At 43.4% G+C, this 20,808-nt stretch overlaps 1 protein-coding gene across 1 annotated transcript; it reads left to right on the top strand.

The window, feature by feature from the left end:
• The first annotated feature begins 471 nt into the window (after positions 1–471).
• On the top strand, positions 472–20,490 carry LOC134503506 (alpha-tectorin-like). Its single transcript, XM_063312307.1, has 14 exons — positions 472–514; positions 1,111–1,149; positions 1,851–1,981; positions 2,063–2,344; positions 4,231–4,368; positions 4,941–5,100; positions 7,122–7,537; positions 8,678–9,242; positions 10,403–11,001; positions 12,831–13,380; positions 14,607–15,133; positions 17,513–17,795; positions 19,257–19,456; positions 20,083–20,490. Exons 1-14 carry the CDS (start codon positions 472–474, stop codon positions 20,488–20,490), a joined length of 4,341 nt encoding a protein of 1,446 aa, XP_063168377.1.
• Positions 20,491–20,808: the final 318 nt, after the last annotated feature.

Genomic DNA, 20,808 nt, shown 5'->3' with positions numbered 1-20,808 from the left:
GTGCTTTAAGTATGAAAGGAAAGGTGGGAAGAGGCTGTAGAACCTCTGATGAGAATAAGGTTATCAGTATGTGAAAATGAATTGCAATTCCTATCAAGAAGGTAAAATAATAGCATTTTTTAAAAAGGCAAAGAACGTGTTTCTGAATACTGTGTGAGTTCTTTTTTTCATATGCAAGTTGCTGATGGATTGAGCAGGAAATAAATTTAAAATGACAGCTGTTGGAGTTAGACTTGCTTTAATTCGGTAGACTCTTAGCTAGACATAAGTATATGCAGCCCCATCCTATACTTACAGTACATTCTCAGAAATAAGCCCCAAAGTGTACAGCTGGGCTTTCTCAATCAATGTGGGTAGAATTACTGCCAAAAACCAATTTATTAAGAGCGACATTAAGGCAGAAAAAAAATTATACATTCTTAGGTCTCCTGCATAATTTCTGATATAAGAATCAAAGGAATGGTTGGGGATATGAGATCATACCTTCTTTTGCTGATGAAGTTCCTAGCCCTGGGTGAGTACGTTCCAAAGTTCTTTTGAGATGCATTATTCATTAACATGTGTGATAAATTACACAGCATGATTTACTTTATTGTCACTATTATTTCCACTCCCCAAAAGCTGCCACTCATCTCACAGTCTGCAGAGAGGTAGTAGTAGCAGAGACATCTGTGCGACACCTAGGCTGTTTGTGTGCCCTTCCGCCTGCCCCAAATGTGCAACTGATTTAAATTAAATTAAATTAAATTAAATAATTAAATTTTAAAACTGGATGCTGTAGGACATTTCAGGATTAGAGGCAGGCCAAAAGCAATTTGTAAGAAGGCCAGAGTGAGTTCCACAGTTGAGGAGGAATTCCTGGCTGACAGGGATCCCCATACATCAGTGGGTCTTTCTGGACTGCTAAGCAGCGACACATAGTATCCAGTGAGAGGACTAAGATTTAAATTTCCTGCCATGCCCCAGAATGATGCCATGTTGGGGGGAATGTGGGAAATTCAACTGGTATCTTCTACATCTTTTGGCCTGCAACCCTTGGATTTCCTAGTTACACCGTGGCATGGCTGAGCTTTTGCTACTCTTTCTGTTCACTTGCCTTTTTTTTTTAAGTATCGCAAGTGTTGCCTTTGGGAAGTGTGCCTGACACGGGTAAGTGACTTTCAAACGATACAGTAAAACCTGTAAAATATTCCAGCAAGTCTGAGAGACAATCGAATTTGGATCAATTGCACAGAGCGGTTGGTCAGAATGCACCAAGGAAAAAGCCATGAGAATGAGGGCCAATTTGAGGGTGGCCAAAATGCAAACAGACTGAAGTTGCTTTCCTCAGATATGTAGGCTGATCCCAGAATTCTCAGCAAAAGCATTTCTGGTGAATGCCCTGGCTGGGTAAGGCTGATATCCCCAATAGCACAAGTCTTGTTCCGAATTAGTCCTGAAAGAACGACATGCATAGTATTGGGATGACGTCAAGCTCTTTGGCTGCTGCCTGAACTGAATGTGATTCTTTCCCAAGCAGGATCCTCACAGAGTTCTCTTCAATAAGATTTGTTGAAATGAAAGGAGTAGGGGGTATAAGAATTCCAGCAAGTGCACTTATTTTGAACTTAGAACCTATGTATCTCAGTGCAGCAGGGCAGAAACATTTTGACTTTCTTTCGCCCAGCCTTACAGCAAATGGAGGGGAGGTGGCTCTCTTCCCTGATACTAGGAACATCTGCAGTTGACCCTTTACATAATGGTTGCTCGAATCTATCAAGCTGAGAACCAACTCTTATTGACATTGTGAATGTTGCATATTAGGTCTTCTACCTATCTTTACCCCTTACCTTTTCTGGGGACCTTTCCAGACACCCTGCTCTATCCTTATGGTCCCAACTATCAGGACAGAAGCACCCCAAAGGCAGATGATGGAGCATCTCCTGAGATCTCCATTTCTGAATACTTCTACTTTTATGGACGGAAATATCATTCCCTTTATGTAAGTATTCTCCTGACTTCTACAAGGCTATTCTTATTTATCACCCAACCACACCACAAGCCTCTACTTTCATCCCTCCAGGTGAACAACAATGGGGTGGTATCCTTTGGCAACCCTGTCAGCCAGTTCACCCCAGATCCTTTTCCTCTGATGGATGGCCGAGCCTTTGTGGCTCCTTTTTGGGCTGATGTTGATAATCGCATCACAGGGGAGGTATACTACAGGCAGAGCCAAGACCAGGGGCTGCTGCGGAGAGTCACGGCTGATATAAATGCTTACTTTCCACATGAAAAGTTCACAGCTACCTGGGCCTTTGTGGCCACCTGGGATCATGTTGCTTTCTATGGATCATTGTCCTCCAAGGTATGCTGGTTCAACTGGTCTTGAATGAGGGACCTTTCACTAGAAAGAGCTTTGCTGGGCACCTCCTGATATAACAACACAACAACACCTATTTCAATAAAATGCAGCCTGAATACAATTAATTGCACGTATTTCTAATCTGAAAGAGCCAATTTGGTGTAGTGGTTAGTGGCACTGGGCTAGAAACTGGGAAATTATGAATGAGTGCTAGTCCTGCCTTAAGCACAAAGTCAGCTGGGTGACTTTGGGCCAGTCACCCTCTCTCAACCTTAGGAAGAAGGCAATGGCAAACTACTTCCCAAAATGCTTTCAAGGAAACCACAGAGTCAGTGGCTAGGGTTCAAGACTGACCTGAAAGCACCAAATAATAATACAATGTAATCAGGAACCCCAAAAAGCTCAAGACCATGAGGAATAGATCTTTTAATTCCTTCCACTGTCTCAAGATTATTGTTTTCTAAAGTGTCCAACTTCTTCAAATGGGAGCAGTAAAAGTTCCGTTGAAGTTTAAATAGCAGCTTTCAGAAGCAGTTTTTGTTAATTCTGGGAGAGAAAGAACCACACTTTCCAACTGTATTCATTCCATAGTTGGGAGGCTGTTCTATCATGCCTGCATAATTTTTATTTACTTAACAAAAAACCTTTGAAGTAGCAATTCATCATTCCTGCTTTAGGCCCAACTGGCTTTGGTCTATAAAAGAGTAACCATTGTTAGATTTCCAACAACTTCTATCTGACAACACAAGCTATAAAGATACAAATTGCATTCATGTAATTAATGACACATTGGCTTTGGCTCCCAGATGACCAACCAGCATGCAGGTCTATCAGTATAAACTGTACAATGGTCATGATGCTTCACATCTATTGGTACCTAAACTCCTGCAGCAGGATTTAGACAAGAGTAAAAATTAACTTGCTGTACTCATTAAAGTGAAAAAGCCAATAAAACAAATGTGATGAGGTAGCAAGAGATAGGGTTGTGAAAGTCTGTCCTTAGTTGGTGAGACTGAGAATTTTTTTCTCCGATAGTAAGCTAGGTGCTGACCAGTGTCTTAAGCTTAATAAACTGGTATGTGCAAACTTTGATTCAATGATTTGCTAAGCACTTAAGGTTCTCATTAAGCACTTACAGTTCTCATTAAGCACTTACAGTTCTCAGGACATTGTGACCAGAGTACACTGTGTTTTAATAACTTCTGCTTGCCAACAAAATCAAGGAAACCATAAATGAAGAGCTAGTTTCTTTTTGCTTCAGCTCATTCCAGCCTAAAAGGAAATGGCCTGCACTTGATTCTAAAAGCTAGACTCTGCTTCTGCTGCTGTTCAGGGTCAGTCTGTACGTCTTGTAGAATCCATTCTTATGTGCTGGAATACATGGGAAGTATGTCTTTTTCCTAAGTGACAAAAAGAGGACATGGTGGGACCTCTTAAACACTGAAGTTAGGGGCTGATTCTTTCCTAACGTCATCCCAATGCCTCCATCCTCTTGATGCAATTAGAAACTTCAGAGGGGGACGTAGATGGTTTTGTTGAGGGGTCACAGGGAGAAGTGACACTTTGCATCATGATGTCATTCAGTGAACAAACGGCACAAGTTATATACATTATTTGCATCACGTGATGCAAATGCAAGTAATGACTAATGATGACAAATGCAAACTTCATAACTCATATCAATGGTATGATGATGATGTACGCAAAGTTTATGTAGTTGCCACTGGATATCTTGTGGGCAGGGAGTTCAATTGTAATCACCACATGAAAGAAATGGGCATGGTTCTTTGGGTTGGGCTTCTCCCCTTTATAATGCTAAAACATAATAAAGCAGGGAAATGAATGAAACATTACCTATTGATTGTATATGAGACATCAATTCTCTGCAGGTAAACACATTCCAGGCTGTTTTGATTTCCAATGGCAAAATGTCTTTTGTGATGCTGAATTACCAGGATATCCAGTGGATATCAGGGCAAGCTAGTGGTGGAGATGCTCATACTGGCTTAGAGGGTACACCTGCCCAGGTAAGTCTCTCCTAAAGGTACATGTTACAGCAGCCTTTCCCAGCCTGGGCACTTGCAGGATTTCCCAAACAACAAGGCCTTTGCTGAAAATTCTAGGGACAGAAGTCCTGGAGTGATAAATGCCCAGGTTGGAGAAGTTGTGTCCAACTGGGTAGCTGACTTTGATTTAGAAAAACCTAAGTGAGGTTATATCTGGTTGTTTGGGTGAGATATCACCAGGAAACCTTGCCGCTGTGGATTAGACTGGAGAGCCCCCTCCCCCAAACCCCAACAACAACAACTTGGGAAGAAGGCAATAGAAAGCCTGGCATATCGCCATCAAAGAAATTACATGGATATAATTTCCTGTTAAGGAAAATACATATAATCATCTGAAGGCAAGTATGACTTACTGGAGAATTTACCTTATCCCCATCCACCCAGTTTATCTTCATGCCTATTTTATGGCTAGTGGCACAGTTAAGGTTGGATCTTGGCAATTGAAGGCCAAGGCCTCATAGTCCAACAGACACCCACTTGGTCTTAACAACCTTCCATCTTTTGATAATGTTTTTTCCCTTTCTTCCTTATAGGCTGGATTTAATAATGGTGATGCTGACAATTACTTCAATATTCCTGGTTCTTGGACTCCAGGCATAATTAACATCAGCTCAACAAGCAATGTTATAGATCCTGGACGTTGGGTCTTTGAGGTGGACGTTTTTGCAGTGCCCAATGGCTGTGTTTACAAAGGTACATGTAATGCTACCCAGTGCGATAAGAAAAAAGCCACAAAGGAGTCAGCTGAAAGCCCATCTATTCCAGTGAGAGACAGCCATATTCCTATCATAATCTTAGCCAGATGTCAACAGCAATGTCCTCTGGCTTGCGCCTAGGTGTTGGTTTGGATTAGTTTCTGAACATAGACCTTCCATGAATTTATGATGGCTAGTCAATGTGCCTAATTTATCCCAAGGGGAAGGTGTAGAATATTCAGCTGTTTTTATCTTTTTTTATTTAGTAAGATGTTCAGCAAGCTTTTAGGCATAAAAGTAGCATGTCAACATGAATACAAATAAATTAATATTGGGGAAGCACTAGAGCTTCATGGTAAAGAACGTGGAGGGAGTATTTAAGTTCTGTGTGCCTCCTCCATGTTCAAACATAGGCCATTGATGGTCCCTGAATATCTCTGCTTTTGCTTGCCTGTTTGGTGTAATGGTCAGGGTAGCCACAATAACATTAACCTACCCTGATTAATGCCATGATTACTTCCTCATAATATATATTAATGTAATAAAGGTTACATTAAGACATGGTTTCTGATTTATAAACCACATGTCTTCCTAAACTACAACTGGGAGAGCTGTAAACACAATAGCATTATCAGTATGCTTGAGAATAAGTGCGTTTACAGCTCTCCCAGTTCAAACTGTGTTGCAGGGTCAAACTGTCATCTTTAAATTCCATGGCTCTATATAAGAGATCTGTTGACCAGTCTTCAAAAACATCTGGAAGGTTGCAAGAGGTCTTCTTAAAAACTCACAGGTGATGTTAAAGAGTTCTCTACCTGGAGAACTGCTGTCAATTAGAGAGAGTTCAAAGTTATGATTGACAGAAGTCAACTCCGTAGGTATGAAGCCAGCATCTCTCTCCTGCTTTGACTTTGTATGCACGAGTACTTGTTCTTCAACTTGAGTTTTAATTGTGAATACTGAACAAATACCAAGCAGAGTATAGGGACGTGGTGGCACTGCGGGTTAAACCGCTGAGCTGCTGAGCTTGCCGATCGGAAGGTCGGCGGTTCGAATCCGCGTGATAGGGTGAGCTCCCGTTGCTAGTCCCAGCTCCTGCCAACCTAGCAGTTCGAAAACATGCCAATGTGAGTAGATTAATAGGTACCGCTTCGGCGGGCAGGTAACGGCGTTCCATGTAGTCATGCTGGCCACATGACCACGGAAGTGTCTACGGACAAACGCCGGCTCTTCGGCATTGAAATGGAGATAAGCACCACCCCCTAGAGTCAGACACGACTGGACTTAATGTCAAGGGAAAACTTCACCTTTACTTACCAAGCAGAGTGCCAATTATTAGGGCTGTGCACCCTTTGAAAATGATTCTGAAGTGTTTGAGACCTAGCATGAGCCCAGTACCTCTCTGTTATTCATTAAAACAGCCTGGAAGTATTAGGAAATAATGTACCTAGCCAATCTTCAAGGTCTATAGTTGTCCTGGTAATCGCCTTGCTGATAGTCACATTTCTAGTTGAAATACGTGGGACATTAGCATGAATCTAAAGGATGCATGTGTTCTGCTTGATGGAATCCCCCAAATTTGGAATTGATCAGGACATCAAAGACTGTGAACTTTTCATATGGGGGAATGGCCAGAAGAGTTTTTATACAATATTGTAAGGACAAATTGACACCTGATTTATAGCCAGCAAGCATTTGTGGATTTGGTGAGTGTTGTTTTTTGTTTTGTTTTATTTTTTCAATGTGGAAACAAGAAAATGGATTCCTATTTCTAGTCAAACTTTTGGAATTGTTTTCTGCACAAGATAAATGTCTGAGGCTTCCTGTCACAAGTGTATGCATTTTTTATTCCACAATGGGTGTGTGGGTGTTACTTTTGGGGGTGGCATTATTTTGTTACTTCTGTCTATGTATTCAACATTTCTTTTTGTTAATTAGTTCAATGCAAATAATAAACAGTAAGTGGCATGAATCTCCTGAGCTTTACAGGTGTTTGTGATGTGTCCTTTGTCTTCCCAGCTAACTTCCTGCCTCTTAATGCCATCTTCTGGGGTGAATCAGCCTGTGAGAAAAAGTGCCAGTGCATGCTGGACACCCACACGGTGATGTGCCAGGCCAAAGGCTGCTCTGCAGATGAGGCCTGCCAGCTGGCTTCCTTGTACCATGTGTGCCAGCCTATCCAGAGTGCCTCCTGCCAAGTCTTAGGTGGACAGCATTATACCACCTTTGATGGCCAACTGTACCATTTTCGAGGTGATTGCACTTATGTTTTGTCTCAGGTATGTGCACCCTTGCACAACCAAAGCCTGAAGTACTACCAGTTGGAAGCCAAGGTGCAAGGAACAGCCCCAGATGCACCACACATAGAATATTTGCGCATGATAGTCTATGGGCAGGACATTGTTTTAATGACCAATTCTACTGGGCACGTTATGGTAAGTCATCTGAATTAATGTCCCCAATTCAGCTCATGGTTTAATTCTGCCCCATCTTCTCTGCCCTTCTTCTGCCATTTCCTATTATGTTTTTCCTTCAGACTCAACTCGTTCTCCTTCATTGATCTGCCCTTCAAGGGGAGCCTGGATAGCCATTGTTTAGGGATGATTTGATCTGATTTGATTAATTCCTTAACAGGGCTTGGACTCAAGAGCCTAAGTGGGACCTTCTAACTTGCAAAGCTTATGAGGTGCCTATCTTAATTTTCAACCCACCTCCTAGGCTATTATATAGTAATAAGGGCTGTTCAGCACTTTGAACTTTAAGTGAAAAAAAGGCTTCAGAGCAAGTGGGAACACCTATTAGCAATTTCCTAAACCCAATGCGTGTTTTTCTGGGATTGCAGAGCAGCTGTGGAGGGCAGTCATGTGATCCCAGGAAAAGACACAGCTGCTTTAAAGAGTTGCTGAGCGGCTGCCAGGTGATATGTGAGCACAGCTGCATGCTCCAAAGCATCTTTTCCCCTTCAGATCCAAATCTAAACCTAATAGCAGCTAAGGCTTTTTAACTCTCCGATCTCCTAAGAAACTTTCTGAATGTCAGGTATTCCCAAAATCTCAGGCTGGAAGCTTTTTTAAAAAGCATCTATTCTTTTTATGTTGAGATGCCAGGGATTAAAATTCAGGCCTTTTTCATGCAGTAGATGTGTGCAGCTACTAAGCTGATATAATCTCTCCTACAATTGTTTCCTCTGTTTGACAGGCACATTTCAGAATTTATTTCCAAGGAAGTTTCTTTTCTTTTTGTCATTTCTTGCTCCCTTTTAAATAGAGTTACTGGGGTTTCAGCTGGAGATGCTTGGCTTATAAAGCATCTACTCTTTCTATTCAGTTAGTTAATGGTTAATCCACTTAACAATATATTGGGACATAATAGCTTAGATTGTTTCATGAATGCAGATTTGGGTCTTAGGTAGCATTAAATGCCAGCAACACTTCCTTAAATCCAATCTGATTGATGGATTATGTGTTGTCAAGTTGTTTTTGACTCCTAGTGACTACATAGATAGATAGATCCAATCTAGCTAAGAAGAAAGCAGTAACTTTGATTCCACTTTCTTGTATGGAACCCCTTGTTAGATTGGTGGGATAAAGACCCTTCTTCCAGTGGTCCTACTTGGTGGCAAGATCCGAGTGCGTAAGAGTGGCTTCTCTGTGAAGATAGATACTGACATTGGAGTGTCAGTTTCTTATATTGGGAACCAACATGTGGAGATTGCTGTTTCTGCCAGATATCAAAATGCTACTTGTGGCCTCTGTGGAACTTTGAATGAAAATTCATCTGATGACTTCTTAACCCCCAATGGATCCTTTGTGGCATCGGTTGCTCTATTTGCTAGAAGCTGGCAGGCCAAAAATTTTGAGGACCTCTGTGGGGATGCCCAACAGCCATCAACTTGCCCCTTGTCTAAATTGGCCAATTACTCCAGCTCAGAATACTGTGGCATTTTAGAAAAATCCCCGGGTCCTTTTGCTAGCTGTGCACAAATCCTGCCTGTCTCTAGCTTTATGGAAGTGTGTCTTGATGATGTCTGCACATCTGGAGGCAACCGGACCGTGCTGTGCCATCTCCTCCATATTTACGCTGAACATTGCCAGGCAGCCAACATCACAGTTGGGCAGTGGAGAGGAGAGACACTATGTGGTGAGTAAAACTAAACAAACAAATATAAATTAACCAACAACCTCTCAACCCCTTAATAAATGTCACAGTGCAGGAACTACTCATTACAGAGAGATATAGTTTATACATTCTGATCTCCTAAGAAGTAAAATTAATGTGATTAAGGACACACCCAGACAACTGGTGGGATGTGCTTCCTTCCAGCCCATGAAATGGCAGAAAATATGCTGGAATAATCTGCTCTGTCCTCATGGCTGATCTTCTATTCCGCTTGGTAATGACGCTGATGATTGGTAGTACTATCCTGATAGCTTTAATGTGGGAGACATTAAAGAAAGAGATTGGTAGATTTTCTGTGGGTGGGAAAAACAATGTGTGTGTGTGAGAGAGAGAGAGTGTATATGCATGTGAACCATCAATTACCATGTTCTTATTGCAACATATTCTTTCAGCCCCTCCCATCTAACTCTGCGATAGCATCATTAGAGGGACCTTGTAAAGACTGGCACCCTTAGTTCCAATATTCACCCAACTCATGCACAATGAGTATATGCAGAATTCAGGTTTATTGAGAACAAGTGCACAGAACAAGGAAAAAGCTGCGATCGAAAAGTTCCCATGCAACCCCCCCCCCAATTAACACATTCCAGTGCTAAGCAATTCCCTCCCTTTCTCTTTCCCATCCTCCTTCCAATGGCCAACACTGCCAGCCACAGATGTCTCCATCAGAAGGTCCTTGACACCCTCCTAAAACCCAAACAGCAGCATTTCACACTCCTTGCAATTCTCCCTCCCCTCTCTTCTTCTGACTCGCTGGGAACTCCTTGCAGGCGAACACAATCAGACGATTTCTCAACCATTTGATTGTGGAGTCTGACAGACCTTTTCCAAGTTTGTGTACTCCAGATGTGATGGGCTTCAGCTTCTAGAATTCCCCATCCTGCCGGTTGTTGCCACTGATGGTGGTAGCACCTTGGAAATGAGATGCATCACATTCACAGGGCATCAAGCTGGAGAAGGCTGCATACAGATGGAGGTGGAACGTGTGTCTGAATGGAGCAGCAGAACGTAGTTAACTATTCACATGTGCAGAATGAAGGTATTTGGACTTGGTTTGATACAACAAAATGTCATGGTCTGGCTCTGATTTTTCTCCTCCTCGTGTGTCCTTTCTCTATCAGAAATCACTTGTCCAGAGAATAGCCATTATGAAGTCTGCTCTACGGCTTGCCCAGCTAGCTGTCTGGATTCCACTGCCCCGCTTTTCTGCTCTGAGCCTTGCAGAGAGGGCTGCCCTTGTAACAAAGGCTACATTCTCAGTGGAGGAGCATGTGTGCCCCTGAGCCATTGTGGCTGCACATTGAACAACCAGTATTATGAAGTGAGCAACGAGGTGATCCTGACAGACTCCTGCAGCAAGGAATGCTCCTGTAGGCACCCTTCCCACCCTATGCAGTGCCAAGAGCATGCGTGCAGGGCTCAGGAAATCTGCAGAGTTGTGGATGGTGTCTTGGGGTGCTATGCTGAGGAAGTTGGCAGGTCCTGGGTATTTGGAGATCCCCATTATGTCACCTTTGATGGAGTGGCATTTGATTATGAAGGGACCTGCACATACACTTTGAGCAAGTACTGTGGCCCACTGAGCAAGCTACCAAGCTTTACTGTCAAAGTGCAGAATGAACATCGAGCCTCTTTGGCAGCAACATGGATCTACCGGGTGCAGGTGGAGGTCTATGGGCAGCAGATCGTTATGATGGCAGATCAGCATGACAAAATACAGGTAAGGACAATACTGGGGGTCCTTGTTTAACCACCACCCGTTCAGCAACCATTTGCACTTGCAATGGCACGGAACAAGTGGTACTTATGAACAGTCCTCGAAGTTCTGGCCATTGCAGTGCCCCCGCAGTCATGTGAACATGATCCAGGCACTCGGCAACTGGTCTGCATTTCTGACCGTCGCAGTGTCCTGCAGTCAGGTGGTCATGATTTGCGACCTTCCCTGCCCGCTCCCCAGAAGCAAAGTCAAACAGGAAGCTGGCAGGAAGTCGGAAGTCACGGCCAGGTGAGGTCCTCACTTAACAACATGCAGTGATTCACTTAATGATGGTAACCAGGGGTTGCTGGAACTGCTGTTGCTAAGCAGTGTGGTCATGTGACATCACACTTTACGACCGCTTCTCTTAGCGATGGAAATTCTGGTCCCAATTACTGTCGTTAGGCGAGGCCTACCCGTACGTAAGGTGGTTTCTTATGTTCTTTAGTTTGGTTGCTGCTAATATTTAAATATTCATATGCATCCTTCCAGTGCCAGCTAAGGTGAGAGCCAGTGTGGTGTAGTGGTGAAGGTGTAATATACCTCCATGGCATCTGATGAAGTGAGCTGCAGCTCGCAAAAGCTTATGCCTTTTAATAAAATCGATTAGTCTGAAAAAGTGCTGTCAGACTTCTTCTGATTTTTGGATACCATAGACGGGTGGTTCTCAACCTTGCCAACTTTAAGATGGGTGGACTTCAACTCCCAGATGGGTGGACTCTGCTGGCTGGGGAATTCTGGGAGTTGAAGTCCACCCATCTTTTAGTTGGCAAGGTTGAGAACCACCACCATAGACTAACAAGGCTCTCCTCCCACAACCTTACTGCATAGGGTTATAATGTATCAGGATGGGAAAATAAGAATTCATTTTTGCTTTATAAATAAAACATACATCAAGCTGACCATTTGGAAGTTCTCACAGCAGTGCTATGCTTCGGATCCAAAGATGAAACGGTGCTTTGCTGTGCTGCTGGTATCTCCTTAATGCAAATGTGTATTTTTGTGGATTGTGTGGCTATTATCTGAGCCTGGGAAAAGACATGGCTTCTTTAAGAGGGTCCCAACAGGTACGGTATGCAAGCCCACCTGTGCTGTGAATCACCTTTTTGGTTTTGGATCCAAAGTGCAGCATATCCTTAGATGTAATCGCTGATGGCTAATTCAGCATCACAATAATTGAAGAATGTTCACCACATAAAACAAATGTGCTTATTGCTTCTGACCAGTGCCTGCAGAACCTAATTCCTTGGTTGAGATTTTTCCTGTAGTTATTATTCAATCCCTTCTTCTCACTTTCTGTGGTTTCACCACAAATGTACAACCAAAGTCTCCTTGAGAAAACTGTGGACCGTCATAGAGGGAAACCACTTCAGTAAATATTTATTGGAGTTATAAGAATGGTCTGTTCCTTCCTAAAATAGCTTTGGCCAAGCCCAAGAATAGCTGTAGAAGCTGGAACAGGAAAAAAAAACCCTAACCAACTTTGAGTCATATAGAGGTCACATACCAGAAGTTGGCAGAGCCAGGACAAAACCCTATATTTGTCTTTATTTTATTTTAATTTAATTTAAAGTTATGAAATGCAGTTTATGTATTCACTCATCACCTGTTTAATGATTTTTAGCTCGTCCCACTATAATTACAATTACGTGGCAATTTTTGACTCCCCCTGGCTGGGGATTATGGAAGTCTCAGTCCAGTCCATCTAAAAGGGTGCCACATCGCAAAAGTTACTCTGATTTATTGTGCATGATAAACAATGCTACCTTGACTTCTCTTCCTTTCTGTCTCAGGTGAAAGGCCTTCTGGTCAATCTGCCATTTGTTCTTCCAGAAAAAAAGGTCCATGCTTACCGCAGTGGCTTTTCCATCCATGTTCAGACTGATTTTGGTCTCTCCATCTCTTACGACGGGTCATACTCTGTGTCGGTGTCTGTTCCCAAGAATTATTCTGGGTTCCTTTGTGGCCTCAGTGGAGACTTTAATGGAAATCAGAGTGACGATTTCCGAAACCCCAATGGCAGTCTTGGTTCTGATCCCATTGCTTTCAGCAATAGCTGGAAAGAAGCTAACTCACCTTTCCACTGTACAGTCATTGGGCCTCCACCCTCCTGTGATGAATCTCAGTACCGGTCTTTGCGTTCCTGTGGCATCATCCAGGATCCAAATGGGCCATTTCGACTTTGCAGGGACCCTGCTGCTGCTCATGTCCACTTTGAGAACTGTGTGAAGGATACGTGTCTCACCTCTGGCAGCAGCTTGTGCAAAACCCTGGGAACATATGCTCAGCAGTGCCAAAGCCGTGGAATTGCCATTCAGCCCTGGAGGGAGGTGACTGGGTGTGGTAAGCTGTTGCTGATTTACATGCTTAGTGTTATAATAATACTATGCATATTCATGGTAAAGGTAGTCCTTGCTTAACAACCACAATTGAGACCGGAATTTTGGTTGCTAAGCAAAGCGGTCATTAAGCAAATTTGACCCCAATTCACCACCTTTTTGCACTGGATGTTAAGTGGATCACTGTGGGCGTTAAGCAGGCCACGTGGTTGTTAAGTGAATCACACAGTTCCCCACTGATTTTGCTGGCTGGAAGCCAGCTGGGAAGATTGAAAATGGCAGTCATGTGACTGTGGGACACTGCAATGATTGTAAATATGAACCAGCTGCCAAGTGCCCAAATTGTGATCATGTGACTTTGGGATGCAGTGACAGTTGTAAATGCAAGGACCGGTTGTAAGTAGTTTTTTTCAGCACTGTCGTAAGTCCGAACCATCACTAAATGAATGGTTGTTAAGTGAGGACTACCTGTACTTCAGAACAGCCTTCCTTAACTGGTCACCTTCCAGAAGTGTGCACTGCCACTTTCAATAACTGCATCCCCCAAATAATCAGAGAGCATCAAATTCGTGAAAATTACATATTCTCAGTCTGTCTCATTGATACTTACAAATATCCCTTAGGTGAATTGAGGTAGAACTGAACAAAGACATTCAGTGTCAGAATCTGGCATTTTTGGACAGCTGTTAAGGGTCACCAGACCCATCTGCTACCACCTGCTCTGGGCTTTTCTAGTTTTTTTTTTTTAAATCTCATTCTGCTTCTCCAAAAAAATCCTGGGAAGCTGGGCCTTTCTTCCATTTAGATTTTCCCATGACAGCCCTGCCACTGCATTGCTCTGGAGCATTACAGGACATTAATATGGCAGATGCATCCAAATACCCCCCACTATCTGGATACCTATCACTGCTATGTAAACTGAGTGTGATCCCACCTTTTGCTGTTTAGCACCTCAGAATTAAACGACTGGGGCTGTGCCTGAATATCCAGCTTGCAGTAGAGTTTCCCCTGGAGGGTTCCCCCAATCTACCATGTAGATGTCTGTTTTTCAAAATACTGCTTCTCAGCTTGCCTTCCTCTTCTCTTAGGTTAAGTAATAAGAAAGGATTTGTACTTCTGCATTCTCAATTTTTGACATGTGTGTATTTTTCTCCCCAGAGCTGTTGTGCCCTGCCAATAGCTCTTACGATCTCTGTGGACCTTCCTGCTCTTCTTCTTGTGCCTCCTTAGCCATACCTTCCAGCTGCCAGACCGGTTGTGTTGAAGGATGTCACTGCAACCCTGGGTTTGTGCGGAGTGGCATGGAGTGTGTGGCCCAAGAGCAATGTGGCTGCACTTCCGATGGAAGATATTACCTGCCTGAGGAAGATTTCTGGCAGGGAGAGGATTGCTGGAGCTTCTGCAACTGTAACAGCACCAGCCATGCTGTGAAGTGTGTCAATTCCTCCTGTGGCCCTGGAGAGTTCTGTGGCACCCAGAAAGGCATTCATGGGTGTCACAAGCTCTCAAATGGTCTCTGTCAGGTGTCAGGGTATCTTCACTACACCACATTTGACGGGCAGCATTATGAACTCCACGGGACCTGCAAATATGTCTTGGCGGAACTGTGTGGAAGCACTGCAGGCTTGCCCTTCTTTAGGGTCGAGGTGAAGAATGAGAAGCTAACCAACCAGCCATTGCCCATGACATCGGAAGTGTTTGTTCAAGTGAATGCCCATCAGATACATCTGCAGAGAGGTTCCTGGGGGACCATCAAGGTAAAGCTCTTGGGCAAGGCCTCGAGCAGCCGTATCCATCTAGGCACCTGTTGGGACTGCAACACCCAGAATTCCCTATCACTGTGATCCAAGGGTGGGTATGCTGGAGATTGTAGTCCCTACATATCTAGAGGCACCAAGTTGGAGAAAACTGTTCTGGTTGTGGGATTATTGTTAGGATCCAGTTGGAGGTAGGAGTGAGGATCGCAAAAAACATAGTCCCCAAATTCAGAGAAATAAGAAAATAAGTTGAAGATGTATTTAGAGAGAGAAATGGAGAAATACACTTTTTGAGATGTTACCCTAATTTTGTCTATCTCGTTCAACATTCTGTTTCCAGTTATAAGAAGCATACAAGGAGGGCATCTGAGAAGCAGCCTTTGCTTTTGGTATGCAGTAACATGATGTCTCAGAGAAATACAGGCAGTCCTTGACTTAAAACCAATTGTTTAGCTACCAAAGTTACAACGGTGCTGAAAAAAACAACTTGTGACTGGTCCTTGCACCCATGACCATCACAGCGTCCCTGCAGTCATGCGATCAAAATTCAGGCGCTTGGCAGCCAGCTTGCAGCATTCCAGTGTCATGTGATCACCATTTGTAACCTTCCCAGCTGGCTTCTGTCAAGCAGAGTCAATGGGGGAAGCCAGATTTACTTAATGACTGCAGTGATTTGCTTATCAACCGTGGTGATTCACTTAATGACCATGGCAAAACTGTTGTAAAATTGGGCATGACTCACTTAACAACCCCCTTGCTTAGCAACAGAAGTTCCAGTCCCAATTGTGGTCATAAGTCAAGGACTACCTATATACCCTCTAAGTAAGGCTGTTCTATATAAGTGCCATAGCTGAAAGCTGTTGCTGAACCTGACCTGCTGACTTTATTTATTTATTTAAACATTTTTAAAAGCTGCCTAAAACAGTAGCTAGCACCATGACAAATTCCTCAAGATTGTTCCACTCAGTAAAAAATTGCTTCCTTCTTCCTCTCCTGGTAGTGGGGAGGTGGACCTTAAATTTTAGACTCTCAAAATGGTGGCCAAAACCTGGCTCGCTTAAAACAACCCAATAGCTTTGAAGATACAACATGCAGTTATTAAGCCTTCAAACAACTACAATGTGCATCTGATTCCCAACAAAGCATTGGCAGCTCGCTAAGCAGCCCTGAGCAAAGGGAGAACCACAGCTTACATATCTTTGGCCTACTGCATTTCAAAGAAATGCAAAGGAAAAGGCAGATTCAGTGTAAATCACAGCATGACATTGGAATGCTTTGATAAACCCATCTGGATGGCCTTCCCATTATTTATCCCTTCCTAATGGGTCAGCATGCTGGCTATACTATCTTTGAGATATGGTCGGTGAACAGAAACAATTTGGTTTACTGGGCCATCAGTTCCTTACTGATTCTTCCCCCTGTTGCCTCTCAGGGTCAATTCATCTTGCTGTAAATATTTTCTTACAAGGCCACATTAAGCAGTTCACAGATATTTAGGGAGGGGGGGCATAGCTTTTACAGGAAGTCCTCGCTGATCGACCACAACTGAGACCGGAATTTCTGTTGCTAAGCAAAGCGGTCATTAAGCGAATCTGACCCATTTTACGACCTTTTTGTGGCATCGTTAAGTGAACCACATGGTCTTTAAGCAAATCACACAGTTCCCCATTGATTTTGCTTGCCAGAAGCCAGCCAGGAAGGTTGAAAATGGTGATCACATGACCATGGGATGCTGTGGTGATCATAAATGTAAACTGGTTGACATGCGCCCAAATTGTCGTCACGTGACTGTGGGGATACTGCGATGGTCATAAGTATGAGCACCGGTTGTAAGTCATTTTTTTCCAGCACTGTTGTAAGTCTGGACCGTCACTAAATAAATGGTCATTAAGTGAGGACTATCCATACCACCACAAAATGCTATACTCTTCTATTGAACTTTGATCTTGAGAAAGCCTTTAGATCATGAATGGTAGTTATAATGCTGTTGTATGTTTAGAATGCTTTAAAGTTTTATCGATTTTACATGCATTGCCTTGGAGATATTTGGACAGGCAGCAGGTACATAGAAGAGGAAGAGGCAGAGTGGAAAGAGGGCTCTCTATCCAGAAAACTCTACTGGTATGAATTTAGCTCTTCCCACTGCTGATCCCTACCCTTTCCTGCTTAGTGACTCTGTTCCCAGTCACCTTAGTCCTCTGAAGTTCTCTGACTTGCCTCTGTGGCTGGCTGGGGAATTCTGGGAGTTGAAGTCCACACATCTTAAAGTGGCCAAGGTTGAGAAACACTGTTTTAATGAGTAAAAATAGACGCGTTGTTTGTTCTTGATGGACCTCCAGATTAACCAGTCTTCCCACCGTCTTTGGGTCTTCAAACCAGATCAATGGAGCAACTGTGAACCTCCCAGTGAACCTCAATCAAGGCGAGACGGTCATTTTTCGGCATGGACTATATATCATTCTGAAAACAAAATTCAACCTGATGGTGAGCTATGACCTGACGCATAGCCTCTTCGTTGTCCTTCCTCCCCAATACCTGGGACAAACCTGTGGGCTCTGTGGAAACTTCAACAGGGTTGCCGCTGATGATTTTGTGATGCCAAATGGCTCTTTAGGAAAGGATGCCTTCCATTTTGCTGCGAGCTGGAGATCAGGGACCGGTTGTAAGGATGTCTCTGCTGATTCCTACCCAATATGTTTGGAGAAGCAACAGCTCATTCAGGCGAAATACAAATGCTGGATCATCCAAAATCCCCATGGGCCCTTTGCGTCTTGTCACTCGCAAATTAACCCTGAGCACTATACGTATGATTGCATATTGGACCTCTGCACCTCTGCATTCGATCACAACGCCCTATGCCACTCCATCCAGAACTATGCAGCAGCCTGCCAAAGAAAAAACTTAAACATTTCTGCCTGGAGGAGTGAAACTTTCTGCTGTATGTATCTCATGGCTCTATCATACATGCCATTTTGTTTTTGTACTATGTGATATAGGAAGACTAGATATAGATAATGCTCCCCTACAGGAGATAAATATGCTTATATGCTTTCTGGATCCAACCATCCAAAGCTTATATGCTTTCTGGATCCCATGAAGGCCCATCCCATGGTGACCTGTGAATGTTCATCTACTGTTGTCATCTAGAGCTTGGGTGGACAATATGCAGCTTTCCAGCTGTTGTTGGTGAAGCCATTAGCGGCCTGCTAGAACCACCTAATGTGGATTGTGGTGGGGGAGGAAGATAGATAGATAGAAACTTTATTTCAGTTATTGACCAATAAAATACATTCTATAAAATAAGCAAAATTATCCCCTAATATCAATAACTATTAGCAACCATTTGTGGGCGAAGCTTACACATAATGTAGTGGAAAGCTTTCAAAGAAATACATTTATCTTGGTTGTTTAACAGATAATGTAAATATAAACTATCAGAGTGCCCTGGGAATTTAAATAAAAGGGGAACAGTCAACTGGTGGCAAATGTCCCTGTAAAACTGATAATATAAAAGAGCATGGGCCACGGTTTCTATGGCACCCACGTCACAGGGGCAATATCAGGTTTCATGTAGGATTTTCCTGTATTTCCCTTCCAAAACAGCTATGGGGGAGGAAACGCCAAACTACTTCTCACTTCTGGCTGTAACGTTACAATAGCAACAAATCGGATGGCTAAGATAACTGCCCTTTTCTGACCCTATGAAATCTTTTCCAGAAGCATCCATATCACTTTGCTGAAAGGAAGGGCTGGGGATCTTTCATGGATTTAGGTAGTTATGCTTTTGGTGCTCTGAGACATCCCATCAAGAAGCCATTCTTCATCTCCATTCTTCGGGGAGTTCCAGATGCATTGCTAGGCAGAAAGGCTGACTGGATAGATAATGAGAGAGAGAAGGGAAGGGGTCTTTCCATATGTTGAAGGCCATTGTTGGACATAGTGGGCTGGTTGTAGGCCAAAACTAGTGTTGGGTGGGGTTTTCTCCTACTCTTTCTAGCACCCCTTTGCTTCTTTCCTTCCCCCCTCTCCCTACTTCTTTACCAGGTCTGGACTAGAACTCACACAGGTCCCCCCAGATCCACAAATTGCTGCCTCTCAGATTATCCCATTCTTTTCCTCCTAGATCTTCAGTGCTCAGAACATAGTCACTTTGAGCTCTGCAACAACCCTGTGGGTAAGGAATGCTCTGCCAGTTGGCGTCAGGGCATCCCAGGCACTCCTTGCTCTGAAGGATGCTTCTGTGATGATGGGTACTATCGGAGTGGCGGCAAGTGTGTCCGGCTGGAGCAGTGCGGTTGTGAGCATGATGGATACTATTATAAAGTAAGTGAGATGCCCCATCTTATCAAAGCCAACACCGTGTAATGTGGTGGAACATGGACTTTGCTTGCAGAAAGCTTTTGGAGAGAATTAGGAGAGGTGAAGGGGCTGAGGAGAAGGTGCCATCAATCAGGTGCCATCTCCTCAACAGACCCTGCAGATCACATAGCAAAACAATCTGGGAAGTTGAACAGAGCAGAGAAGCACTGAATGAGCAACAGAAAGGGGGAAAATGTATGGAAGCTGGCCATGAAGATTCTTCATTTGTTCTATAACAATGATGATCTTGCCTTTCTTCTTGCACCCTCTCACTATTTGTTAATTTGATCATGCACACCATATCTAAATGTGCCATTTATCAATTAGCAAGATACTTCTTTTTCTGAGTGAGGAGTAATAGCTGTCTGGGGTGCTATTAACAAACAAATTATCTGTTAGATGTTACAAGATAGAATTCCAGCACAATTCCATTTTGTAAAATTATGACTTATAACCTTGTCAGACAGTCAATTTTCTCAATAGTTATAATTCAGTATCTTTCTGATCTTTAGACAACACAAAAATAGATGACAACCATCTACTCTGTTCTCACTGCATCTCCCATTTTGACCTCTATGTTCTCCATGCAGGTTGGAGAGCACATCTGGCTGCCTGGCTGTGCTAAAAAATGCAGTTGTGACTCCCATGGCAATTTTAACTGTTTCCCAGCTAGATGTGAGATGGATCAGTGGTGCACCTTGAAGGGGGGACGGTATGGCTGCCACCGTCTCTTGACCACCTGCGTCGTCACAGGAGACCCTCATTATTTCACATTCGATGGTGCACGGGTCCACTTCCAGGGTATTTGCGACTATGAGATCTCTCACACTTGCAACTCCTCTCTGGATTTTTCCTTCCGAGTTGTCATTGCAAACAGACACTTCCGGAATCCCAGAGTTTCCTTTGCTTACCGAGTGGAAATCTGGTTTCATACACCCCAATCGAGTGTCCATATTCTCCTGGAGCGAGGCAAAGCTGTCCATGTGAGTTGTGGCTAAGTGACATCTTCTTGTTGTTATTATGAGCCACACATTAGTTTGGGAAAAGCAAAGGAAGTGGGTTTGCTAAAAAAAACAGTCCAAATCCTAGGACATCTCTACTTTGTTGCTGACAGTGTCAGTTCTAGACTTCCATCAATTCATTGTTTAGCAACATAGCCAGTCATTCAGAGAAGATGAAGTTAGCACCACAGAAACTTTTACAGCATTTCTTTTATGGCAGGTTAATGGGAGAAGAACCCAGCTACCAGCCCATGTAGGGTCCATTGCTCAGGTCTTGAGATTGAGGAATATGCTGACTGTGAGAACCAAAGCTAA

The sequence above is a fragment of the Candoia aspera genome, chromosome 10, assembly GCF_035149785.1.
Source record: "Candoia aspera isolate rCanAsp1 chromosome 10, rCanAsp1.hap2, whole genome shotgun sequence".
NCBI classification, from domain to species: Eukaryota; Metazoa; Chordata; class Lepidosauria; order Squamata; family Boidae; genus Candoia; species Candoia aspera.
This window is presented reverse-complemented; position numbering and strand designations above follow the sequence as displayed.